Genomic DNA, 27,282 nt, shown 5'->3' with positions numbered 1-27,282 from the left:
CGACAACTCTCTGACTGTTCTGGGAAAAAAGTAGTTACACAATTTTGCTTGAACATGTTCAAAAACTCAAGCAATAACCGTGGGACTCAAATGAGGAAACTGAGAACGAAACAACATTTTAGAGACCTGTTTGAGAATGCCGTTCAACAGCTACCCAAAATTTGGTTTTATTTCTGGTTATTATTTAGTTTCCATTTAACAAAAATATAAAATTGTATTAACTTACATAAACATGTATTTAACAACACTTAGAAGAAGTTGGACCTTCAAAAATGTTCAATAAAAGAACTTAAGAAGAAATAAATTGTGAGCTAGCTGCAGCTGAAGTATCTTCATCTTCCTACTTGGTAACTGGTTAAGTATGCACAGGCATGGCTTCAATTATTTTTGTAACTATCAGCCATTTAATGGGCCTACCTCTAGTACTAAGTCATGTTTTGCTTGGGGATCAAATACTTATTTTATGCAATAGAATGCAAATCAATTAGCAACACTTATGTAACATATTTTTTCTGGATTTTTAGTTGATATTCTGTCTCCCTCCATTCAAATGAAACTACCATAAAAATAGTCACTGTTCATATCTTTGTAAGTGGGCAAAATTTTAAAAGAAATCATCAATGGATTAGGTAATTATTTTCCACCAATATAAATCACTTTTTCTAGATTTAGAGAACATTAAATCTGACACTCAGACTAAATGATGTCAGTTCTAAACTGTTATTGAGGGAATTAGCTTAGGCCTCAAAAAACACGTTTTCTGCATTTTTGAATAATTACATAAGAAAAATAGAAGCTAACCATCACTTTAGCATTCTGCAGATGATATTTATCACAAGACTGAGACAAACTAAGACAACCAACAGTGGTTTATTTGTAACAACTGATCAAAAAATGTATAGATAATATAATGTTATAGGCTTATTAGTGAACAGTTTTGTACAATATAATCACAAACAAGTGCATGAATAGACTTTCCACACAGGTCATCTAAGGCTTTGTTGCATTAACTACATGGAACAGCTCCATACTTTACATCAGCACTTGATTAATAACCATGACCCATTTAATAAAGCAGTGAAACATTCATCCTGCCAGAGGACGCTGATTCATTGCCCCCGGCTTTAAAGAAGAAGAAAAAGTGCAAACACCATCACCTCATTGGTGAAACAGCAACAATATTTCGCCGTCTCCAGTGTGCTCACACATTTTCTGTCCAGACTCTTTTTCACAAACACCATACTGGTGTGTTTATCACAGCTTTTCTCTGTCTGCCTGCCTGCACACGTAAGGCTGCTGAAACTGAAGCACCAGGATTAAAGATGGCACGTACAGTCAGCACAACAGGGTGCTATGTAAAGAGGCAAGGGAAAAAAAACATACTAAAAGTTGCAAAGTTTTGATTCAAGTCTGAAAAAATGAGCCATTTTAGCTTATTGCAATGACTGAGGAATGGTTATATTGTGTGGACAACACATAAAATGTTGCATCATAGAGAAAATAAAGATACAGTTTAGATAGCGACTTGTGCATTCATTCCCCGATAGCGTTTTTACACAAATAAATAAAATAAAATAAACAAACAAGATACAGTTCTGTTTAGATGGTTAGTTCACGCAAACAAATCCAAAAAACACAAAACTATAAATTAAAAAAAACAAAACAACCAAACCACAATAATTTGTGACAAAACCCGTTTCTGAGCTTCAGAGTCACATTGTTTGCTGCTCAGTCAGTGTCCGATAGATTCAAGCCAGAAAAACAAAACGGACGAGGCTCTCTCACTCCGCCAAGAGAGAATCTAGCGCTGTGAAACGGACAGAAATCATTAAGTCCCTGCATGTTCTTGGCACACAGAGAGTGACAAAACTGTACTGAGAGGCAAGTTCGATGTGGATCACTACATAGATGTGAGGAAAAGAACAGAAGTGCAGAGGACGTTTATCTTTTTGAGTTTAGAACGTAACGCTTGTGGAGGATGGAAATTCTTCGTGCCTCTTATCTGCCTGGGTCTGCTTGGACTACATAAGGCATCGGTTTTTGAAAATAAGATTTAAAAGAAACTCAGCTGCTAGAAACCTTTTTTTCTTATTATTATTTTGGAAAATTGAAAGTTTACTATATGCATGTGTAAATCAGCTGGTTTAGACTGAAAAGAGAAGGGGACAGGCAGATCGGTGACAAAGATGTCTCAGGTTTTTGCTCCGGAGATAATCTGGCCGTAATATTTTCACAGCTTGCATGAATTAGGAGACATTATCTGTGTTGACGCAACTAATAGCAGCCTCTTCGCTCTGCTGTTCATCTGTGAATGTTCCTTTAAATAAAGTGACACTAAATCTACCTTTTGCGTGGTTTAAAGACTTCTTAGTGTAGCAACCTCGGTGTTCATCATTTAAAGAAAAGCTTCAGTTTTTTGAGGTCTTTATACCATCATAAATTACACATCTCTTGTTTGAGTCCATCTCAAATGCAGGAATGATTAAAGCAACTAATAACTGAACAACAGACAAACAGAAACACTGAATGTGGTTTAAAGGGATAGTCTGGTCATTGCTGAAGTGAAGTTATGTCAAATAATTAATAATAGTTAATACCTATTGAGCCCAAAGTATGGAGAAAAGTCTTTGTTCAGGCAAGGCTAATAGCTAGCCAAACTAGAGCCTGTTTTTAAATCATTTTTAAGCCTTTTTAAACAAGTCATTCTCAAAAATGACATACCTATGTGAAAGAACTTACATTAGCCAATAGTAGTCCTCAACACTTTTACATGACACCATTTGTTTAGTTTGTAGCTTTTTTCTTCTTCAACCAAGTGTTCTTTAACACCAGTATGTAATTTTGGAGAAAAACTTGCTTTATAATCCAGAAATGATATAAAATAGGCACTCGTTTGACTAGCCATTAGCTTAGCCTTCTGCTCTTTTCTTCATACTCCATGTTCTACCTCAGATACTGTACTAACTATTGATAACTATTTGACATAACATCCCTTCAAAAATGGCCAGATTATTCCCGCAACAAAATCAATCAATCATTACATATTTTAACTTTTTACTTGGCTCAAATATAATCTGCCCATGAAAAAAGTGTGGTGTCATTTTTTCCCCCATTTTAACACATTTTATCATTTCTGTCCACCTGAAACACAAGTAAACAGCTTTTTTTGTGTGTTGTGAACAATAATAAAAACTATCGAGTGTAGGAAACCATAGTAACATCACTTGAATATGTTAATCTGAAGAATGCATCACCTGCAGTTTTGACTGAGTCCAATTTCTTCCTATAATTTGGTCCCAGGAACTGAATGGTTCATTTTTGTTTTGCCGCTCCTCAACAAAAGCAAAACAAAACAAGCGTCAGGCTCATACTCTGAAAATTAATTTAAAGTTTTCTTAACAGCTTGACAAAATTTACATCTACAAAACTGAAAATGTTTTTTAAAATTCCATTGTTTTCCCTTTTATGTCTCTTTTTTCCACCGTTCACTTTAATTTTCAATTGAATTTTTTGATTATGTGAGTTGCGAATGCCTCAGAGACGGGTGTGTTGAGATTTCTCAAAATCTTTGGTTTAGCAACAGGTTTCCTATTTGTCATTTCTCCCACAAGTTTTTTTTGTTTGTTCAGGAAGTCATCTCGTCAATCTCAATATGAGAAATAAGAGCTTGCAGCCTCCTAATGAACTACAAACACTAAAGTGCTGGATGTCTTTTGTCTGTATTGGGTTTAAGGAACTGATCCCTTTGTTATGTCAGTCACACGGCTAACGAGGCGGGGTCAGAGAGGTCATCGATTGCACCCGAGAGTAGATAAGCAGGTAGAGTCACCGGGGACAGAGTGGAGGGGAGGAGTGTGACACAGAGAAGAAGGGTTAAGGGCGTTGACCTGTTCAGGCAGAGTTCATTAGACAGCTCCTCACTGAACGGACTGTTTGGAGCGGACATGTTGGTTTGTCAGCTCCTCCGACGGACTGTCAGGGGCAGGTGGAGGGTGGCCGTTGTTCAGTAAAGTAACACGGGATGTATCGCTTCCCTCCAGCTCCTCATCCTGGACATTAAGGAGAAGATGAAAGAGAAATGATTGTTGAAACAGTACTTGGATTTTATATTACTTTTTAAAAACAGGCTCTTAGCATCAGTAAAACAGACTTTTTGTTAAGTTAGCTGGCCTTGAGGGATTTCTTGTTTTTTTTTTTAAACATATCTTACAGTAGAACTGATCCTTCTTGAAGCAAAAATTGACCCTATTGTACAACAACCAGAAATATACAGTTTACTTTCAAAAGTCTTGTTTAAAAACTAAAATTACCACCTCGCAACTGACATATGCCCTACCAGACAGTATTCTGGTGCAGGTTCTGGGGAATTTTTAGTCCTTATGAAACAATTTACTGAGTCATATTTGCTTATTGCTATTTAAATGTTTCTTGTTAAAAAGAAGAAAGCAAGAAACTAGACTGAGCAGTCAGGTTTATAGGGCTAATCAGACCCGATCCACTGTTCTCCATCAGCTCTCCTGAAAATCTCAATTTTGACCAATCGCCTCATTGATTGCAAAGATGGGATCAGGGCAACTAGACTTCAACAACTTAAAATCGCTTTCTAGGAAACTGTTTAGAATACATTCCCTCAATCTTCACCTGAGATATCACACTCACAAGACTGGGATTTAGAGGCAATATTATATATATATATATATATATATATATATATATTTTTTTTTTTTTTTTAAATGCCTTCAGCTGAAGTCGTCAACAATGAGGAGATTAAAAAAAACTGACTGTGCCCAGTCCTACAAAAAATACAGGAAACTTATCATAATATAACCTAAGCAGCACGCTCTGCACGTGTCTAAAATGCTTTACTTGTTATAAGAGAGCCCAAACCAAAGTGCAGAAGTTCACACCGTGTCAGGCGTTTCCTCCCCTTCAGTGTGCTCTCCATAGTGACTGTACGTCTCCATGTCAGAGAGGGCACTCTCCAATGCCTCCTCTTCACAGTCAGTGTGGTAGTCTGACTCCTCTGATGAAGGGGAAACAGTGGAGGACAGGATGCACAGAAGCGCATTGTGGGTGAATAAGATGGAATGTGTGACATGTTGAAAAAGTGAGAAATGCAACTGGGTGAGCAGGTGAACAAGCCAGAATAGCAAAATGTGCAAAAAGAAATTGAAGCTGAAAGAAAAACAGCAGCTACTGCAAAATCTAATTTAAATTCAAATAAATATTTAAGTGGAAATGTTCCACTTGATGTTTACTTTTCTATCAATATCCACATGCAGTTAGATGTAACAGTTTATTTCCTTGATTTGGTTAAGCATCTTGGTTTCCTAATAAACTAAAACAAAAGGGGGAAAAGAAACAAACAGCAAAAACCAACTGATTAAGCATGACAAACGCTGAGACAAAAACATGTTAAAAACCCATTTCCTTGACATCACGTCAACACATTTGAAAAAGCATCATAATGAGCGTGGCTGAAAGTGGCGGCGCTGAAATATGTGTCAGTAGTTTTACCATCCATCAGTGCAGGTTTGACGGGCTCGATGCGGGACACGATTTCTGCAAGGTCAGTGAAGGAAGCATTGGGACATGTCAACACCTGAAAGAGACAAATTCAGCTCAGAAAAAGGAAATCACACCCAATGTGGCAACTTTCACATCACTGATTGATTTGTGGACTTCAACTGTGAAGCCTAAAATAGCCATTTAGCTGCAAGTCTTTTTTTTGTTTATTTTTTAGGATTTGACTAAGAAACCAAAGCAATTAAAAGGATAACTCTCAAAAGAGACCAAAAAGTATTTAGCTCTAGAGAAAGTTGATCATTTAAAGATGGGGATCTATAGGGATTACTTTAAATTTGGAGCAAACCTCAAGAGGCAATTTGTGAATTTGTTTTTTTGAAGCATTTTGCTTGTGGCGTCGTTTATCAGCCTTGCAGGTTGCCACATGATGCAGCCTTAGGGTTCCTCAATCACTTACTACCCAACTGTGTTCCTGTTATACCAGCTGTCAGGTGTCAACTCCTTGTTTTTTTTCCTTCACAAAAACAATACATCTTTTTAATGCACAGTGATGAAAACATAAATAGCAGGTAGCTGGTTCAGTAAGAAAAGAATTGCAGAGCTAATTTGGATTTTACGTTCCTCTCTTCATTCCGTAATAAATACTTTGTTAATCCCTGAAGGGGAAGTTATTTTGCACCAGAATAAATTGTTGAGGAAAAACACTGTAATTATCTACAATAATATGTTTTTTAAAAATCTGTTGAAAAAGGTGTTGGAAAGCTCAAGTGCAGTTTGAGAGAAAGGTGAGGCTGAAACAGAGCTGATGACTTCACATGCAGCATCAGTAGTTAACACAGCTACAGTGTTGGTAGTTACAGTGAATAACTCACAGCTAACAGTTCATGAAATATAGAGATGTTCAGTCCCTGCAGCCTGTCCAGGATCAAACCACCTATTCTTAACATTCCCATCTTTCTGCCCTCAGTCTCTGGCTGCCTGTTCAGTCTGAAAGTCAAACATAAAGGCAATAATTTGAAAACGATCCTGCAGCCAGGTCCTGATTTTCCAAATGACTAGCTCAGCGTTATCCGGGGGGACGCCCCACCCTCTAACAGGACGCCCGCACCCCCATAAAGATTGTGGCATGTAATAAATTAATAAACGCCTGTACGTGTTCTCACATTACCACTTCACTGAGGCCGTGGGAGACGCCAAAGCTGATAAATCGTCACCCACGCCCTCCTCCCGCGCCGTGTCCCCGACCTCCCTGGGACTTTTTCCTATCTAAAATTTTTTATACTGTATTAAACGTGTATGGAACAAAGTGATCCAAACGCTTTGTGATGCGGAGCACAATTCTGAAAACAGAGCCCCATCTTTTTTCATTGAGTCTGCCGAGGTACGGTGCATCTGTCTCACATTTTTACGGGTCGTTAAAACGACAGACGAGTCCCAAGTTTGGAGGACTTTGCACAATGTCCCCTGCAGGGACATTTCTGCCTTTAGAAAAAGAAAAAAAAAAAAAACTAGAGAATTGCTGTCCTTTCAAAAGAATAAAGATAAAACAGATTGTGTCAAAATTGCATCCAATTTTTCGGGCCCATTTTCCTTCGGCAGGAATCAAGGCAGACATGCCATTTCTTCTTTTCTGGTTCAACAAGTTTATCAAACAACAAACTGTCTTTAGGGATGGAGTTTCCTCTGGACTTTGATTCATGGACTCTGAGGTGAAATCTGACAACATTTATTATAATCCCTGACAGGCCGGCGGTCCGGATTCCTCCTAATAAATAATGCAAATTACTTAATTACTTAGCATGCCGTCTGCTGTTTCGTTTGTGTGCATTTTAAGTACTCTGACGAGTATTTATGGTCATTCATTCTCAGTTTTTTTTACTTTTCTGCAGTTATGGGGCGATACAGGTCACCGCCAGTGTTCGTCTGTAGATTTATCACATCGCCGGCAGAGATCGAATCTACAGGCAGCTCCAATAGAGTCTCACTGGACTTTCAACACATTCTGCTGGTTTTAGCTCATTGAAAAGGCCACTACTAACTCTAGACCTCGTGAGGTTAATTAATGCAGGAACAGCTGCAGCATGACTTGCTGTGTCCAACAGTGGAGATGTTCTGTTTAAAAATCCATTTGAGAGACTAAATTATCAGTCAGCAGCTTGAAGCCGACAGACCGGACATGAACCGAACACAGAAACCCGAAAACAGAGCGGAGATATACAACGGGACTTTTATATTTACATGTAGTAAACTCACACATAAACAACATTTAGAGTATAGACTTGTTACATCAGATGTTTATATAAACTTTTTTTTTTATATGTTTGAATGTCTACACGGCTTTGGCCCTGTTAAAAAAAAAGTTTTATTTTAATGTTTCAAACATTAAAGCATGTAAATCATTTTAGTTATTAAATCTTGGTGCCTAATGGCTTTTATGTGACTTTTGTCTTTTTCATTGCAATTACAGTAAAAAAAAAAAAAAGTTAACACAACGCATTAAACATTTTCCTCATAAAATTAAATAAATAAGAAGAAATGTACCGAGTAATGCCTCAATTCATATAGTACAAAAGGTTCTGTTCAGTAAAAAAAAGGGGCATCTTTTATCGCCTTCATAGCATATATCTTAATCTACCAAAACGCTCTGACCAGCAGAATAGAATAAAATAGAAAAATAACTTATTTATATTCTGTGGGAGTTTAGTTACTGTGGAGCATTTAAACACTGTTATGGCTTGTTTGATTGAGGAGATAAATTGTTCAGCAAGCAAAACAAACTAACAAAAAAAAGGATAATGTAAAACACAATGCATAAAATTTGGATTTCTTTAAATACAATGCCTAAAACAACAACTTTGTGTTCCTTTTAACACAAAACTTGTTATTAAAACGGTCTCGTTGATCTCCCCCGCCCAACCTACCAAACTGAAAAATGGCTAAAACCCAGGGAACTTTAAAGATACTGATCTAAAATTCAGTGAGACTGATCTCTAACACGTTAGCAGTAACATCTTTATTCGGGAGATTACGCCCAACTATATTTTTAAGGTCTGACCAAGATGGTTACAACTCCGTCATTTCTCAACATAAAGTATTCTTAGTCTAAAAATGAAAGGTGGCGAGTGATGTGCTTTCCTTCAAGGAATGCAAGCGCTTTCTTTTCCAAGTTTTGTCCAGCAGTGTCAGTTTTTTTTTAGATGAAGACATGCATTATTTCTCTTGAGAGATGCATCCTACAGAAGCTTCTGAAAATAGGCATCATTAATCGTCTGTGTGGGATGGATATTGTTTTAAAGAATGAAAATGGGAGTTAGTCAGAAGACAGCATCGCTGCTCAAATCTGCAACAATGGCTTTATTCTTATCTTCACTTTTTCTTTAAAGGTGTATTGGTTACTTTTTTTGCGTTGCCACGATTCTTTACATCAATTCTGCTTCCATTTCTTTCATCCTCCACAAATTACAGTTCAGTTTGAGGGTAAATATGTCATTTGTCTTCATTATTCCTCAGCCTGTGGTGTTTATTAGAAGCGTGGTCTTTTCTTAATATTGCTGAGAGTCAAATCTTAGTGTGAATAGATCTTTTTCTGAGAGCTTCTAAATGAAACTGTGGTTTTTAATGGCAGATTAATAACAAAGTATTTCATGGCCTGAATAATACACTGTCAGTAGTATATACAGAACTCTAAGAAGTATTCTGTCAATTTTGTCCATTTGTACAATTGCCAAATATTAATGAATCCCATGCTTACATTGCTCTTCCTTTGGATGTTGTGGAAATCCTCTTGGTGCCTGTCTTTCAACATTTTGTCCACTACACCGCTGCGACCCCACACATCAAACACAGTCTTGCCATGCTGGTATCCCACTTCCTACAACACAAAACATATCAGGGTTATACAGTACGCCATTGGCGGAGAAGTATAAAAAGAAGCCACCCGACATGTGGAGAACGTGTTGATTTTTTAGTCGCCCACCATCATGAAAGGCAGGTGAGTGAGAAATTACTTGTGTCTTTGTGTGTTTTTAGGCAAAATATCTCATGAACCACTAGACAGATTTTAATGAAACTCTCAGAAAACAATTCCTGGATGCACATGTAAAATTGATTACAACCATTTTAAAATGGCCATTTCAGCTAATCAGCCTTCGCAAACACAAAAATGCCTAAAACTCACTCAACTTTACAGATATTGGACAAAAATTTGGTGTGGTAGTAGCTGTGAGTTATCCCCACCAGCAGATCACACAAGGCATGAAGAGAAGTGGGTAATAAGCCTTCTTTTAAGAAATGTTTGTTTTAATTTTCTTTCTGAAATCAACATCTCTAAAGCATTTATGGATCAAACTGAATGAAGAAAAAAATAAATGTCTTCAACTTACAGCTATTTCATCAAACTTGTCAAACTCCAGAGTGCGGTATCTGTCAATCGGAGGCCTGATGTACTCGCAGTAGTCGCTGTTCTTCACAGACTCCAGGTGCCTCACACAGCACACGTAGGCCAGCCGAGACTGGATCTCTGCTATGTTCAGCACCTGCAGAAGCAAACTTGTGCATCAATAAATGGCAGCTCTAAAAATGCTTTCATTGCTATTCATAGGCTTGATTTATTTTTATTTTTTTAAACATCCTGGCGCAGTTTGTTGCGTCTCATTTGTTAATCGATTCATCACCTTCACTTTCTCAGCCAGGGGGTTGAAGCGTTTCCATAGCACCCACCAGCCTGAGAGAGAGTCACCGTAATTAGTGAGGTTGGTTTCATCGCGGCTGCCCACGTCAATAGCAATCACCACTTTGGCCCCCATGGAGCGCGCCACATCAGCTGGGAGGGAGCAAAAAAAACAAAAAAATAAAAGTTAAAAAGAAATACATGCATTCAACCTTACATTGTCCAGAGATAAATAATCCTAATTTTATATATCCTTTTTAAAGGATTACAGTTTAATTAAACATACCAGGCAGGTTGTTGATGTAGCCTCCATCCATCAGCTGGTGCCCATCTTTGGGATCACAGAGAGGAGGCAGATAGCCCGACAGAGACATGCTGGCACGGACATACCGCCACAAAGAACCTCAAACAGCAAACAGGAAATCCTTTAAAGTTAAATTTGAAACACTATCCATTCAAATGAAAACACCCAAACACAGGCTGAATGCCTTTTTTAATAAGAAAACCAATACTTACCATCAGTGTGTACTCTCATAGCTGATGCAGTGATGTCAGTAGTAATGTTAAAATAAGTGATCCAAAGGTCCTGCCATTAGAAAACATTACATCAAAACGGATAATAATACCAGTTCATGGTCCGTAAAGGGACGGTGTTTGTCTGCAACAACTTCTACTCCTAGTTTTTATTCTTTTAGATGTGGTAAGGCAGAAGTCATTTAGCTCACCTCGATCTGTTTGCTCTTGAACACATTGCTGATGCCAGAGTTGAAAGCAGCACCGGTAAACATGGAGGCATATGGATATGTGAAATCCAGAGCTTTCCTAAACCTGGAAGTCATTTCCTATAGAAAGAGCAAAATGGGAACAAACAATGTTCAAGTTTCAATATTTGTTTTCAGAAGTACAAAGCAAAATCCAGTCAATTTTATAAAGTAACGTTTGATATAGAAGAGAATCAAATGGACTGAGTTGTTCAGCTCCCACAAAACACAACAATTCCCTGCTGGTGGATTCATAATTTCATTTAGTTATTTAAAAAGTCTGAAGCAAAATTAGTGTTCCTGCTGCTTTGACTCTCACCATTGCCCACTCTCTGGCCCTAATCCTCATGCGGCTGTGGCTGCGGTCCTCAGCATATAGTGCCCCCATCAGGGCGCCTACTGAAGTACCACCAATTAGGTCCACCGGGATGCCGGCCTCACAGAGCGCTCGCATGATTCCTACCTGGGAGCAACCCCTGATGTAGGAGGATAAAAGGAAAAAAAAAAAAAACATGAAAAAGAAAGAAGTGGGATACAATGTAAAATGAGTTAAATAAAGTCAGTTAAATGTTACCTGGCCCCTCCTCCTCCAAGAACAAGAGCAATGGCATTGCCTGTGAGGATGCGAGCCAGACGGGAAAAGTCAGAGTGGCGGTCTGCTGGCTTCTCAAACACTCTTTGGTACAGTTCCAACTGCAAAAGAAAAAAAACAGACTAATTGTAATAAAAAGAGAGAAAGAGTGACTATCTATAATAATTATGTAGAGCCAAGGAGCACACCTAAAGCTCAGTCTAAGAGTAGATTAATCAAATGGGACTATGCAAACTGCTTTGATCAACAGATAAAACGTTTTCGGTAATTTTTTTTTATTTTTATTCCAACCAGCTTAGGAAGGCTCCTTTTAGAGAAGACCCTTCGGGGACAGGAGAGGTGGAGGTGTCTGGAGATCCAGCTTCGCATGTTGAGCCAGTGCACGGTCCCCTGGGGCGGCGGACCATCTTCTCTGTGCAACAGGACCAGCTGCTTCTGGGCTCGCACTGCACTTCCCTCCAACATACGCTCGAACTAAGGGGGAGGGCATTGAGCACAGATGTTTGAGAACATTTTTTATTTGCCTTTTATCCATCAGAGTTTCTCCTGTGTAATGCTGGCAGAGAACCTAACATGAAAAAATACTAAAAGAAAAAAATTGGCCACTAGAAAAAAAACATTAGCACAAAACTGGAACTTTTATGCGTACACGCAGTTGCAGTTTCTTGTTCATGTTAAGAAACAATTACAGGTTTTCAAAAGGATAAATACCAGATCAATTCCACAGGATTTTGTGCACAAGGTATTTTTCAGATCCTTAAATTTCCTCCCAGAGACTAAAACTATTTAACTCCAATGTTTTTAATGTTATATTAAAAACTAAATCTGGATATCCCATTGAGAAGAAAAAGGAAAGGTTGAGTTTGAGGTTATTTCTTCACACGTTCCATTTTCAAATGTCTTTTTATTTTAAAGAGGAAAACAGTTTGAGGATGGTCAGATTTATTTACTAATCAATAGGCCTTTTCTCCCCCACTGCTGAAGGTTTAGTGTACGAGCAAGGTGAGAATTTGTGTGCCCTTAAAGATAAAAATCCAGCCAGAGTTATGACTCATTCTGAGCCAAAGTAAATATTGATCCATCTTTCCATTTTATCCGCCATTTCCAGTTAAACAGGAACCATTTTTTTCTCCCCACGTTAAAGGCAATTACCTTTCCTTCATTAGCCATATGTGAACTTTAACACGTAGTCTTTCTTTCATCCATCCATCTGTTCTTTATTCTGTATGATAAGAGCTCAAATACAAGCCCCGATAAAACAGTCTGGCCGCTTCTTCAGTTAAATGTGGATTTGAACATGATTGAACTGCAAAATAATTAGGACTGACCTTCATATCAGTCAATAGGCATTTTTATAAAATGCAAGGATATGCAGTGACCACTTTAATAGAAATACCACATAATACTGGCTAAGGTCACCATTTGTTTTTAAAAATAGCTGCAATTATATGCAGCATGGATTCCACATTATGTTCAAATTATAGAAACCATTTCTTTGATTGTCTGGTCCATGTTGACACGAATGTCTATATAATTTCTGCACATTTGTCTGTATCATTGCATGTGCAGATGTTTTGTGTCATCAAATCCCATAGGCGTATCCAGATTTGATGGACGTTGTGAGAAAACAGACAAAGTTTTGTTGCAGTTTCACTGAAACTGTGTTTGCAACTGAATGACCAACAAGCCTTGTGATTGTGTTCTGAGCAACCAGATTTTGAATATATATCGTCATGTGGAAGACCTTAAAACTGTATTCTTGGCTGTGCATCTTTATTTTTTTGCCCATTTCCACCTATATCAAACCCTTGGCTCACTTTGTACCCACCTTGGCAGCCGCTCTCACATTCATGATTTAATCTACTGGAGCACACTTTGGACCAGTTTTTCAATAATTATTCTTCATCATCGGTGCGGTTTTTAAACCTGGACTTTAACCACAGATGTTTTCTGTCAGAGGACAGCTCCCAAGTCAAATTACAGTTCGAGCAGTCTTGAGATGCATTGGAGAAACAAAACAGAGGGATTTAAGATGCCCGACACAAATCTGCAACTATTTTGAAAGGAAAAATTGTCATACAAAGTTTTTGAACACATTTAAAACTCAAATGACAAGATTGCAAGCCACTGTCACTCATATAAAACTCAAATGACAAGATTGCAAGCCTCTGTCACTCATATAAAGAAATTGAGAAGCCCTGTGAACATCCCGGCACATTTTGGACACCCCCACGATTGCTGTTCGCCAGCTAGTCACCCACAGTCGCAGCACAATGAGATAATATCTTAATGCTCACGATCATCTGGCTTGCAGAGGATTAGTCCCACATTACATATCTCTGCAGAAGGAGTATATTGCTAACGAGTTGGGCTTTCTCTCAATCCAACACAGCCTACAAATTAAAACTTTAAAATATTTTGTTATGGTCTTCTAACAGGCTTGTTTATATATTATTCAGAGGACTGAGAAAACATTCTACTACCACTAATGAGAAATCACGGTTCAAATCACGTTTTAGCAGGTGAACACATGTAAAAAATTTTAAAAATAAAACAGTCTAAACACACAACTTTTGGTGTAAGGCTCTTTTCTGAGAGACTCCAGTATCTAAACGCAGACTGAGTTGTATTAACGACATAAAAAGGAGCCAAAACCCCACGACAGCTAACCTGTTGCTACCAATTTTCAAAGCTCACCACCTACCTCTCTCAGACTTTCCAAATATTCATTTTTTAAAGTCTTCAGCTTTTCAGTTCTGTTGAGTGAGTCTACTCCAGCTGCAGCTTTAGATTTCTATTAATGCACCACAGAACTGAAATATGTCCCTTTTCTCCGCCGCTGAAGTCCATCTATCTTAAAGTTGGCCATGTGCAATCTAAGATGATCTCTGCTCTGCACAATTATTACTGTCACATCAGACTGTTCTGTCCAGAAGGAGTTTCCTTTGCAGAAAACTGCTACTTAGTTAATATTTTTTCTTTTTAACCATCCTGAGTAAATGGCAAGACAAAGGCCCAAAGCACTTGTAGAAATAATCAAACAATCATTTCATGGAAAATATATGTTCAGTTTCTCCAACTAGCATAAGTGTGGTAAGTGGATACTGTTCAAATGCAGAACATTTAGAGTATCCTAGTTTCAAAATACGATCAGCAATTAAACAGTGTAATAAAATGATTTAATAAACAAAGCAATCCAATCTTTCTGTAACCAACCACAACCTTTTTCAGTTTCACCTCCCTCTCTTTATCTGTAGGCCACTCTTTCCAGCTCACCTCCCCAACAGCAGGGTCCTGCTCCCCTACTCCCACGATTATGATGCAGTCAGCCTGACGGATGCACCTCTGGGTCCACGGGGTCAGCGTGTAGTCAGTCTGGTAAAGAACTATGCGATGGATGTCTTCTTGTTGGCCCAGCCAGCTGGATAAGCGGTATTCATGAACACTAAAAAGGAACGAGAGTCCATTAATAAAACACTGAAATGAAGCGATTCATTTTTCTGCGGTGCCAGTGAAACGTGCTTGACAATAAATTTTAAAAGAAGTTGACAGAAAGACCACAAAAAGCAGCAGATCTTGAGTTAGCTGCATGCTGAGAAAAACATGAATGTGTTGTAATTGAATAGTAAGACTGAATCAGTCCTAATATTCACATATTCCTCAAACTTAGCAAGAATTGACAAAGGATTTATTGAAGTTAAAATAAGGGGTGTAAAAAAAATCATCTGGAGCTGGAATGTGTAACACTTTCTTCAGTTTTTGACATCTTGCAGAAAATTTCAACGTTTCATAAAACATACCTGTCCAGTGCTGCAGCTCCCAGTCTCTGTTTGATGATGTCACTAGTCAGCAGCAGTGTGGGTCCTGCGGGTGACCGGATCACACTGACGGTTAATCCCAAAATGCCCAACATATTTTTGTTTCTGAAATAATACTTGCTCCTCAAAACCTTGAAAGGTCATAGGCATGCACACACACAGCTTTGGAGACACATCAGATTAAAAAGATACACACAAAAATCTAAAATTAATCAGCAAAGTAGTGTAGAACAGTTACAGCATAGAGGGACTTATTTATTTTTGGCACAAGATTACCAGGAATCTAATCTGTTTATGTTTCTGCTTCGGGGCTTTCAGGGAATTCAGGAAAACAAACAAGACGGTTTAAGCAAGAGGCGATAAAGTGGTCACAAGTTTGTGAAACTGTAGAAAAATCTGCACATCTTTTTGCTTCAAGTAGGTAAAGTATGGTTGCTTAAAGGGCATTTAAACAATATTTCATGTATTTGCTCCAAATTTGCTTGACAATCACTTGGAAACACAGTTACTGAAGTGTAAACATGTATATTTATTGTATAATTATTGCTTACCTATGGCCTGGAGAGCGTGCTTCAGCTCCAGAGTGAAGGCAGTCAAAGGCACCTCTTCAGAAACGGGCAGAACCGTCACAGTGGACAGGTTGGAGGCTTGTTTTTCTGCATCCCACTTGCTTCCTGGAGTGTGGAGTGCCAAACTACGAGCTGGACACATATTTTACAGAATTGTAAACTTCTCACTAAACACTCAGAGTTTGATTAAACACTATAAAACATCAAAACAACCCAAAGAGTCCAAAGAATCAGCAAGAGCCGTAAAACAGAAGGTACAGACCTGATAGAGGAACATTGACCTGCTGGAGAATCTTCTGACCAAGTAAATGGATCAGCCTGGTGACTACCTAAGAGGCAGAAACATTTTATCAGTTTTGTTGTTTAGATGGACTTCAGCCATCTTCTGGCTGCACAGGGACCTTTTATTAAATTCAGTTTATGCACACAAGCTTTCCCAAAAACATACTTTTGAACTGATTTCTCGTTTTATGTGTGATAAATTTAAAAGTTAATGTTAGATCCTTTTGAATACCTGCGGGAACTTCCTTTTGATGGAGGTGAGCGCCCCCTCTGGTAGTTTGGCCAGCTCAGAATCTCGGACGGCGTGCACAGTGGTGGCTCTGTTCTGATGGGTCAACGCTTCCACCTGCAAAAGTGCTCACTTGGTCAGACGACAAAAAGTTACCGTCTGGTAAAAACATCCAAAAAGCTTGTCATTATAGAATACCATGGGCAACCAAATGAATGTTAAGTCGCTCTAAACCAAAAATAGACCCTGCCAATGTTGAGCTACAATAGGAATGGATTGAGTCATTTCCAACACAGTTTAATCAAAATCAGCAAAGAGGACAAATCAGAAATTTCAGTTTTTCTGACAATTGCTTTGCAGATTTGCTCTAAAAACTGCTGATTTTAAAATAAGGCTAAGACTAAAGGTTTTTCCAGCCATATATTGAGGAGATACAGCAAGTGCAAGCAGAGATCGTGAAGAATTAAAACATGTTGGCACTCCGTCAAAGCAAAAACATCATAGCATTGTCTATAGAGGACATTCAAGTCTTTATGTTAATGAAACGGTTAAATGTCCATTATATTTGGCACAAGTTGCCAAAAGTGATCCAAATCTGTTCAGAAATGGTCTTTAGCTTTAAGTGCTCAGTTATATTTTCCTTTCAGGAATATGGGTTTATATGGAAAAATAGCTGTTTACTAAGCTTGTAAAAATAGAGCTCAAAATGTCTCCAATTTAAATGGGTTCTGCTTTTCGATGAACTTTATCTGTTAAGAAGTTCTGTAATGTTCCAGCGATACCAGTGTGGAAACAGAAAAAAAGATCAGAGATTAAATGAAGAGCTATAAATGGGATGCATCCATCTCATCATTCAGAGCTGACGTCAACATAGCATGACTAAATATTTCCTAGATTTGGACTCCTATGACAATCATCTTTCATTATCACAACAATGGCAGATTTCCTCCTCCAAGTAGCAGTAACCATAGCATCCGTCAACCCAGGTATTATTAGAAGCACCAAGTAAGAGACAGCCAGTGAAAAAGTAGGTGAGTAAAACTAGCTGCCTTTGTTTTTCTACAAAGATTGTCAAAATGTCAAAATATGTGCACTACTGGGATTAGTATCTATTTCAGACTTTAATCCATCAAGGCCAACACAAAGAAATATCTTTTACTCTGCAAAAATTATTAGGCACTTGTTCAACATCTGCACTTTTTTTTTCTTATCAGTCCAAATTCATTGTGGAGCTTTTGAAACAATACAAAATCCTACTGAATGGCGTTCTTTAAAGAGGCTTTGATAAAACTGTATGTGTATTCAGTTTCAAGTCTAAAGGCCATTCAAAAAATTTCCTGATCTCCACCAGGTCTTAATCAAACCTCAGAGGTTTAATAATAGTTTTACCAAATCTAACCCGCAGAACCACACAGCAATGTGGCCTGGTCGTGATTCTAGGATAAATTAACTGAACACTGACAGTATCTATGGCATTCTTTTAAAAAGGAGTACTACTTTTTAATACTATGGCTTGACTTGACATAATAAAGTTGTTACCTTCCTATAATCTGGAGTTAGGTTAGTCAGTCATTTATGACCAGGAGTTAATTTCATTTTTTGAGCTCAGCTTCAACAAAATATAGGATGAGGTGGTTTTTCCTGTTAGCCTGTTCAGATTAAATTGGGATTTTACCCCAATTTGTTTCGCCCATCAATGGCTTTATGCCATTTACACGGTTGAAGAGACGTGCCGAGTAGGCAGAGTTTGCAAACAAGTTTTGTATTCTTTTGAAATATAAGTGAAAGAAATTGCATTTTTAAAAAGATATTCATTGGATGATCAGGAGATTTTATGCACAATTGTGTCAGTTATGGAAGCCGTAACCATTTCCGTAACTCTGAGCCATTTAAAGGACAGCCACAAACCTCAGCAGAAGTGAATGCACCTGGTGAGAAAAACTACTCTTCTTTGCCGGTTCTACTTTAATTGGTTTTGTGCAATATTAAAAAAAGTCCTTAACAAAAGATAGATTTTCTGCTGCGCACAAAACTGATTTGCATAGTCAAATATGATCTGTTTGTTTCCTTCTTTTAGATAGATGGATACTTTACTTTATTTTACTTTGCAGGAAATTAAAGGGAGTGGGTTTTTTTCCTAAAAATAATTAAAAATTAAACATCTAGCAAGATGTGCAGCAGACCTAACATAATTCAGGGAAGCACACTGGTAGTCTTTAAAATCAAATACACTAAGTGGATTTTCTGTTAAACTGATAAATGACTTGATGAATAATCTTTTCTTGTTAATTTATAAATTAGCAGACTTTTTATTTACATGGGAAAAAAATGCAGAATTCGGATAGTAAGTCATATAGATAAGATTTTCCACACGATATTCACTGCCTTACTCCTTTCTGCCAAGGTCCTTACCACTCCAATCAGGTCACCACGTCCATACTCTCCAATCATCTCCTTCTTGCCGTCCTCCTTCATGATCACAGAACGCAGTCGACCACTCAGGACTATGAAAGTACTGTCGGATTTTTCTCCCTGCCTAAAGAAATATGTGGTGGAGAGCTTTCATTTAGCAAAGTCACATTGTTGCGTTCTATATGCATACAGTCAATATTGTCTGCACAACAAACAAAAGTTCACAGCAGAATACCTGTAAACAGCCCTGCCAGCTTCCACAGCCATCCAATCAAGAGCAAAGTCTATCTGTCTGATAAAAAATGACATCCTCCTGGACACTGTGTGGGCAACATTCAGGACTACTTTTGGCTCCGCGCGCATTATCCTGAGGAATGAACAAAAATCCATTCAAAAAGGGAGGGAAAAGAAGACGCCAAATCATTTCATTATTCACTTAAAATAGTTTTGGTTAGATGTAATTATGCACTTAAAGTGTAGGGTGTAAAATATCACATTTAAAATTTAAACATAATGTTGCACATGCTGCACAGTGACTGTATATTGACTGTGTCCACATGACTCACTCGTAGAAGTGGGTTTTCGAAATGGAGAGGAAGCTGCAGTCTCGCTGGGCGCGCACAGTAAATATGAGAGGCTCCCCAGTCAAGACGGCAAGCTGACCGACAAGCTCTCCGGGGTGTGTCACAAACAGACGCGTATCTTCTTCCCGGTCAATCATCCGCTGGTAAACATGTAGGAGGCCTGAAATCACGAAGTGGATGCTCACCTCCTACAAACACAGAGACGGGACAAACTAAATTAGAAGCAAAGATTTGACAGTTTGACTGCACTGAATCCAAATATTTTTAAAGTTTGTGTTTATTCATGTCCAAAATTACAATCTGTACATTTTAGGTTTTCCCTGTTGACAGAAGCCACAAGAAGAAGTAGTTGAACAAGCTTAAGAAAGAAAAAAAACTGACTGAAGTGTTTGATTGATAAAAATCATCTTTTATTCAGAATCTGTTCAAATCTTATGAAAAATTAAAACATGAGTCTCAAGTACACATTAACTAATCAAGTCCCAGGTAAGAAATTATTTCAAGAAAGGTTTAAAATCTCCAAAAGAATTCTCCTTGGATGGAGACCAGCTAGGCTGAAAAATGTCAATAATTTGAATAAAGATGCCAAAAATGGATGAATCTTTCATATCAGAGTAATAAAACTGAGAAGGGAGCTTGTAATTGTTTTGTAATTTGTTGTCCTAACCTGATCTCCTTGACGAGCTACAACAGAGCCGGCTTTAACATGATGAAGGGTCACTCTGCCCTCAAGCAGACTAGGGTCCTGCAAAAGAAACGTGAACAACAACGTAAAAGGACTGCTTTTCTAATGTGAAGCTTCTGTTCTACTTTTCCTTATTAAACATCCCGTTAAAATATGGATTTTTAAAGAAACAAATGTACAATTAACACTGACATATTTACCTGCAGTTGGATGATTTCCTGCAGGTCCTTCTTAGCAGCCTGGAGGATTGTGCTACTTTTACTGAGGTGAATAGCGTCAGACTGCCCTCCACTGTCAGTATAGTGCAACACTTCAGACGGTGTGGGCTGCATTGTCACATTTTTCTTCAGACTAGACTAGAGAGACACAGGAGAAAGGCTTCTACGTGAAGACCAGACAAGCAGCAGCATAAGGAGCAGTAGATGTTGGATTAATGTCTGACATCTGAACGAACACCTCGGCGTAAAGAGGAGAACTACCACAGAAAGAAAAAAAAACATACTTTCTGAGTGACAGGACTCGGTGGCGCTTCATCTATAGTCACTCGAGCTCGTTCACAAGCCATGTTCAGATCGTTTCCTGTCATTATACATTTAAACAAGGATTATGTTTTGGCTAATTAATAAAGACAAAACCCATTTTCTGATCAGATTAGAGCAAAACAGCCACCCACCTGCACAGTCTGTGAGAATGGAGATGGATCGTAGTCTCCTGTAGCTGTTTGAGGGACTTTCTTTTACACTATCTGCTAAAGGCAAATAGTCAATGAATCGATGTCCAAAAAGATGCTTATTTTAAAATATATGTGCATAGTGGGACCTGGTTCTGAAGTGCTCTCAGAAGTCCCTGCAGGTAACTCATCCTGGAAACAGAGACGACGTGTCATCTTTCCAGGATTTGCCTCAGCTGTCACACTGTTTATGTTGGACAAAGGCACAGCCTGACTGTCCTGTGAATGAAGGGATATAAAAAGAAATGAAAGGAATTTAGCATTTTAGTTAAGTTTAGGTCTTCACTCTTGATTTTGACTGGGGCTCATAAAAACTAGAGGTCTGCACTAAATATTTCAGTGTAGCACATAAACATGTTCCTAAAGAGTTCAGGGGTTCACATTTAGTAAAAATAAATAAATAAATACATAATAATCATGTTTTGTCTTTTCTTAAACAGAGAACTAAAACTAGTTAATTTGCAAAAATGCAATGTGAATGCTGAGGGGTGAACATCTTTGCTGAAGTTTGTTGAAGAAGCCAAAACTGAGTTTTTAAAGCTAAAAAAATAAAAGATAAAAAGGGAGAAAAACATTAGCAAAAATCAAAAGTAGCACATTTGTTAGCTAAAACCCTAAAATACTACCTAAAAACCTAAAAATAGCAAAACAAGCTAAAAGTAGCAAACGGCTAGCTAAATGTATTAAATTAACTGAATGCTAAAAGCTGTAAGAAGCAAATTAAACAAAAACCACAGCATCCTCTCCTGAATGAGTCGAATCTTTTGATATTGTTGTCTAAAACAGCAAAAATGATGCAGAAGTAGTTAAATTGCAAAAAACCTACAGAAAAAAAAAACAAAACCAAAGTGTGAATGCTGAATGAGAAGTCAGACATTAATGATAATAAGTCAGTGGTAAGCCAGGCTTAAAGGGTTCTGTTGTCAGTTTGTGTGGAAGGGCTTTAATCACTTCTATCAATAATTCACTGAGCTACAGGAAGGACCAAGTTATGATGATGTGCTTAATGATGTGTGAAATTAGCTTGCACGTGCGTGATCAAGTGTGCATGCGCCTTTCTGAGCTTCGCTATGTGGAACTTGATCATAAGCCAAGTTTAGGTATTCAGTGTGAGTCTCTCGGCGTGACTCTGTGTAAACACACGAGTGTGCGTGCCCCAATTAATTCCCTCCTACCGGATTGAAGAGCTCGGTCGTTAGGCCCAGATAGTTATGCAATGCCAAAAGGGTCACTCTCTGGAGCCGCACCATGATTATCTGCAACACGGACAAAATCAAATTTTAGCAGACCGAGCAGGAAACATTCCATATTTGTCTGAACTGTAATATTCATTAACATTTCCATATCTGCTGTTGGACACTGCATTACCTGGATGACGCGCACGAGCGTCTCGGGGTATTTCTTAAAAACGGACTCGAAGGCGGATGCGGGTAAACGTAAGATGGTGGAGCGAGTCGCAGCCCGTGTTGAGACAGTCTTATATGGGGCTGGATATCCCTGGAATAAAAGCAGAACAGATATATCTAAAAATAGAGAGCACATGGCACAAAATCTAAGCCATAGTGGTTGACTGGTCTAAGAATGTGGTTCATCTCTCGGTGTATTATGTGTATACACTTAGTACTTTTAAACAGTACAGATATTTACAGTGCAAATAACAGGATATAGCTTTCGAGTGTTTATTTATACTTGAATTAGACAAGTCCTTAAAAAGGGTAACAGTGTCACACTGCAGTTGGTTTTTAAAGTGTGCTTCATTAAGTTTTTGCAAGTTCATTTTTATTGCTCGCCATCATAAAAAGGCAGGTGATAATGTAATTGACTGCATCTGTGTGTGAACGTGTTGCTTTTTCTGTCTGTTAGCAAAATCTCTCATGAACTACTGCATGCATCTTATTGAATCTCTCAAAAAGTAAATCAGTTTATGCACATTTACAACTGATTAACTTTTGAGTGAACTTTGCTACTTTCATTTATTCTACTTTGTATTCTTTTGAATTATCCCCTGTGTCAAGTGCAATATATAGTCATGATTTTTATTTTTCAATTTTTTATTATAGTAGACAAACAATGATGATGCTGCTTTAAGTGAATAAGTTTCCCCTGAAAGCAATTTAATGCAACAGGACTGAATAAAATGTGTAATTGACTCACAGGTATATGATGGGTAAACTAACTGAACCGAAACGGATCAGAGCACAAATGAAGACAGAACCTAGTCTGATGTGCAGCGGGGGAATAAATTGCAGCTCACAGTGATGATGTCCAGAATACTGAGCAGGCTGTGGACGCTGTCTCCTGGGAGGACATCCTTTACCACCGATTCTGTGCCATCCTTTACAAATAAAACCATCAAAATAAAAAATAAAAATCATGAAACAAAGTAACTAATCATAAATTTATAGTAAATATAAGTCAAACAAACAGACATTTTTTTTTAAATAATTGTAAAATCTGTATGATTAAAAGCTGCCTTGGTGGTCTCTACTGTTCAAATTTTCCACATATTATTAAAAAGAAAAAATCAGTGTGCTTGTAATGTTGCTTCACATTCTATTAAATAATATTAAATGTGTGTTATCAAACAGCAGAACCGTAGTAAATAATAATCAAGCCCTAAATTAGCTCTAGCAGTTTTACTCTTATGAATAAACAGCATGTAAAACAGCTGTGTGCAGTGTGATACCAGCTACCAAAGAAAAAACACTGCATGAGGGAAAAAAAATCAAACCTGAAATCAGTTGCATTTCTGAACTCATCAAAGCGTTATGTGTTTGTCGCTTACATTATCCTGGATGCAGAGTTCAAGTCGACCATCCTGCACCACATATATGCTGTCATCGTCATCGCCCGGCCTGAACAGTACTTCTCCCTCCTGCAGCTCAACAAACACCATGTGACGACAAAGCTCCAGAAACAGAGGCTTCTCAAAATGACCCAAGACCCTACGAGAAGTTGAAGAACAGAAACCATAAAAACATCTAACAGACAAGGACTAGATATGGGGGGGGGATTGTATAATTGTTTACCTGACATTTTTGAGCATATAGAGAACCTCTGATGGAAGGTTGGAACTCTGCACGTCAAACTCTGTCAGGTCTGCCTCCAGCAAGGATGGAGGGGGTTCCTTGTGCTGCAGGGTGGGGGGGTCTTTGCGAATCCTCAGAATTCTGTTGGAATAAAAACAAATGTCATTAGAAGTCATTAGCTAAATAAAAAACAAAATCATCAATATGCAGAAAAACTGTAGAAACAGTGCATACTTGCGAGCAATGCTCAGAACTTTGGTTCTTTTGCGTATGCGCTGTGGCTGCTTTGATATCGAGCTGGAGGAGGAAGGGGGGGTTGAGGAAAGTGTCTGGACCTTTATAAAAACAAAACACAAACATTTTTGTTATTCTTTGAGGTGTAGACCACATTCCTGAAGAGCTACAAAGAAAATGATTAAATTTAGACATCACTATTTGCCTCTCGGATACTTAAATGTTTGTCCGACAATAAGAGTGCACTGTAAAAATCAAAGGTATAAGAAAATACTTTGTTTGGTGCAGAGAAATGTAGAAATGTGTACAGTATACGTTTTTGGCCTAAATACAAAAACTAATCATTAAGAAAAAGTACTCATTGCAATGTAATGAAGACCGTTCAAAAAAAAAAAAAATCATAAAATAGGAAGCAAAACCTGCAGTTTTTTTAATCATATTGACGGTTAATGTGTCCTTAAATTAAAAATCTGTCAGCAAAACTTGTGAACTGCTATTAGTGTGTGTTTTTTACCTACACAAATAGGGATGGAGAAGTTTAGATGTATTTATGCTTTTATCAGCATGGAGATAAAAGCCCTTTGTCTTTATTGAGTGCCTAATTGCTTTTCAGAATTGCTTCACAATATATCTGGAAAACTAGCGGAGTGAACTCTTTCAAACTGCACCATTTGATACAGTTCAAGAGAACCTTTTTATGTTTGATTTCATAGTTTGCGATGAGTACCTTTAAGTCCACTAGATTAAATATCTGTTTTCAGACACGTTGATAGAATTGCAAATAGCACAAACCTTTCGCATTATCTTCCTTCCATAGAAGAGCACTTTATCTCGTTTCCTAAAGCGATACCGAGGTACACCAGGCTGCTGTTCACCTTGTCAGAAAATCGAAATGTAAAATGCAGGTAAAGTTAGGTCAGGCTGACATAGTAGGTGGGAAGAAAATTGTTAGAGGAAATATAATTTGATGTATACCAAAAAAATAAATGAAATTAAAAAAAAACAAATCAAATAAATACAAAGCTTGGAAAGACTCACGAGCAAGTTTGAATTTTCTGTAGAGGAAGAACACCACAATTCCAATCAGGATGACTGCAAATGCAGCTCCAATCAGGACACCTGTGACCTGGATGCCAGACGAGAGGAAAGATGGGGTCAGGAGAGAAGTCACAACTGTGTGGCTGCACAGAAAGCTGTAGATTTAGTCACATTATCCTTCCAAAACTGTGCCAGTTAAATAATTTATGCTAATCATTGCCCACTGCAGAAAGGCGAAGGTGATGATGTTTTGTTGCCCACGTGTTTGTTTCTCTGTAGAGTTGGAAAAAAAACCTCTCGTGAACCACTAGACAAATTTTAATTAAATTTTCAGTAAAAAATCATTTGGTGGCCATCTGCTACTGATTGTTTTTTGGAGTCATGCCAATTCAAGATGGCTGCCACTGCCAACCTTAAAAAAAAAAGAAAATAGCTACTATTCAGTCAGTTTTACAGATATTGTGCTAAACTTTGCTGTCGTAGTGGCTGAAATGAATCCCCAACACATACTGAGCACTGATTATACAAGATCTGTTTTAAAAACTTTATCCGTTTGTCAGCGAAACACCTTATGAACCACTAAATGGATTTTTATGAGACTTTCAGAAAGTAATTATTGAATGTACATCTTTTGGAGTCAACCCAATTCAAGCTGGCCACCACAGGTAATCAATATTAGCTAACACAAAAATGACTAACTCATACTCTGACCGTGACACCTTGCGATATTGCATGAGACTGCACACAACATTATTCTCAAGTCTGGACTAAAATGGTTTTAACTTTGTACCCTCTCATCATAACATGATCTTGGTCAAAAACTCTGCAAGGAGTGCAAATAGCTTCATTCCGAGCAGATTTCGAGAGTGCAACGTCATTACATTTTTTTTACAATTGCTTCACCAATATAAACTGCCTAAGCTGTCCAATCAAATCAGTCATTTAGGACATCAGGACAAACCATGGTTGTTTGCATCCTCTCCTCCACAAACTGTTGCACTCGTTCTTTCAGGACACTCCTGCTGGTCATCAGCATCTAAACAAAATTTAGGTTAGAACTAGATCATAAGCCCAAATACTAAAAGTACCACACTAATGGCTTTAATCTGCCTTAGAAATCGGCATAATTCAGATAAAAGGCTACCTTATCCCATGTCTGTTCTGTCACGTATCTATTAAAAGGAGTTGTGGTGCTTTCTGAACTGGGCCACTGACACAGGTCTCCATCTTCTGCAGCACACTCCATCCTGTAAGACAAGAATACTTGCTAACGAAAAGCCTCGATGTCAGCGGTCAGATTTCATGAAGAAATCTTAGGCTGTCTGTCTGGGAAGGAAAGGAAAAAAAACACAAGAAAGAGGAACCAAATCTGCATGATTAGCAACATTCGGCAGCTTCCCTTGTCTGTCTAGCTAGGTCTCTAAATGTTAATCCATGAAATAAGAAAAAAAAACAATTTAGCCATCAACAGAGTCAGCGCCTACCATGGATGTAGCTCTCAGGTGGTCGTAAAAGCTCTTACGTTACCTCGCAAAATAACATTAGAATGATATAGCTAGCAGCTGCCTGGCCGTTGTAAACCGTCATGCTAATATTAATAAAAGATAAATAGCTGAAGTCCACTTCATATTTTAGCGTTAAAATTTTCAACGTAAACAGAAACGAGTGAGCTTACTTTCCGAGGACTTCCGTGGCGCTGCCTCAGCTGGTTTACATCGCTGAATAAACAATTAAGTTAGCATCTAGCTAACAAAGTTTTCTTTATGCTGTCACTTGCTCAGCTCCGCCCCTCTCCGCTGTTGCCATGGTATCGCTTGAAAGCACGTAGCCAATCAGGAACGGGGTAGGCAGATCTCGTTTTTGAGATACGTGGAAGGAGTCTGTTTATCTGTTGACGGTCATGAAAACTTCCAGTATTGACCGAAAACAAACCTTTTAACCCTAGCCTGAGTTAAATGTTATTCTAACCCTCTCACGTGTTCTTGTTGAGTCACCTTTGAAAATGAAGAACAACATCACAGTTGTGTATTATTATTTTCAACTGACTTGAGTATCTCAGGTTTCATTTGGCTATAGCACCTTAGTTCAAGCCATATGTTCAGCTTTTTTGTTCCTTGTTTGGGC

General features: G+C 38.1%; 1 protein-coding gene across 2 annotated transcripts; it reads right to left on the bottom strand.

Annotated features, from left to right (window-relative positions):
- Positions 1-851: 851 nt before the first annotated feature.
- pnpla7a (patatin-like phospholipase domain containing 7a) lies at positions 852-26,950 on the bottom strand. 2 transcript variants are annotated; one of them, XM_017410713.3, is made up of 36 exons: positions 26,834-26,950; positions 26,303-26,405; positions 26,120-26,194; positions 25,159-25,246; positions 24,913-24,995; positions 24,121-24,221; positions 23,887-24,027; positions 23,643-23,802; positions 23,112-23,192; positions 22,226-22,354; positions 22,033-22,113; positions 20,947-21,076; positions 20,801-20,872; positions 20,630-20,706; positions 20,328-20,483; positions 20,110-20,187; positions 19,425-19,630; positions 19,094-19,225; positions 18,859-18,982; positions 16,450-16,563; positions 16,198-16,264; positions 15,918-16,067; positions 15,349-15,412; positions 14,825-14,993; positions 11,840-12,022; positions 11,531-11,649; positions 11,276-11,432; positions 10,921-11,037; positions 10,712-10,781; positions 10,482-10,598; positions 10,200-10,348; positions 9,909-10,061; positions 9,278-9,397; positions 5,518-5,602; positions 4,908-5,023; positions 852-4,049 (listed from the first exon to the last, which is right to left on the bottom strand). In XM_017410713.3, the coding sequence occupies exons 2-36, from the start codon at positions 26,402-26,404 to the stop codon at positions 3,918-3,920; spliced, it is 4,098 nt and encodes a 1,365-aa protein (XP_017266202.1). In that variant the 5' UTR covers position 26,405; positions 26,834-26,950; the 3' UTR covers positions 852-3,917. The 2 variants fall into 2 exon arrangements, with proteins under 2 accessions (XP_017266202.1, XP_024860502.1); XM_025004734.2 differs by lacking the exon at positions 4,908-5,023 and having other exon boundaries at positions 3,913-4,049.
- Positions 26,951-27,282: the final 332 nt, after the last annotated feature.

The sequence above is a fragment of the Kryptolebias marmoratus genome, linkage group LG14 (genome assembly GCF_001649575.2).
Source record: "Kryptolebias marmoratus isolate JLee-2015 linkage group LG14, ASM164957v2, whole genome shotgun sequence".
Taxonomy (NCBI): domain Eukaryota; kingdom Metazoa; phylum Chordata; class Actinopteri; order Cyprinodontiformes; family Rivulidae; genus Kryptolebias; species Kryptolebias marmoratus.
Note: the sequence above shows the minus strand (reverse complement) of the source record. Positions and strands in the feature narration are given on the sequence as shown.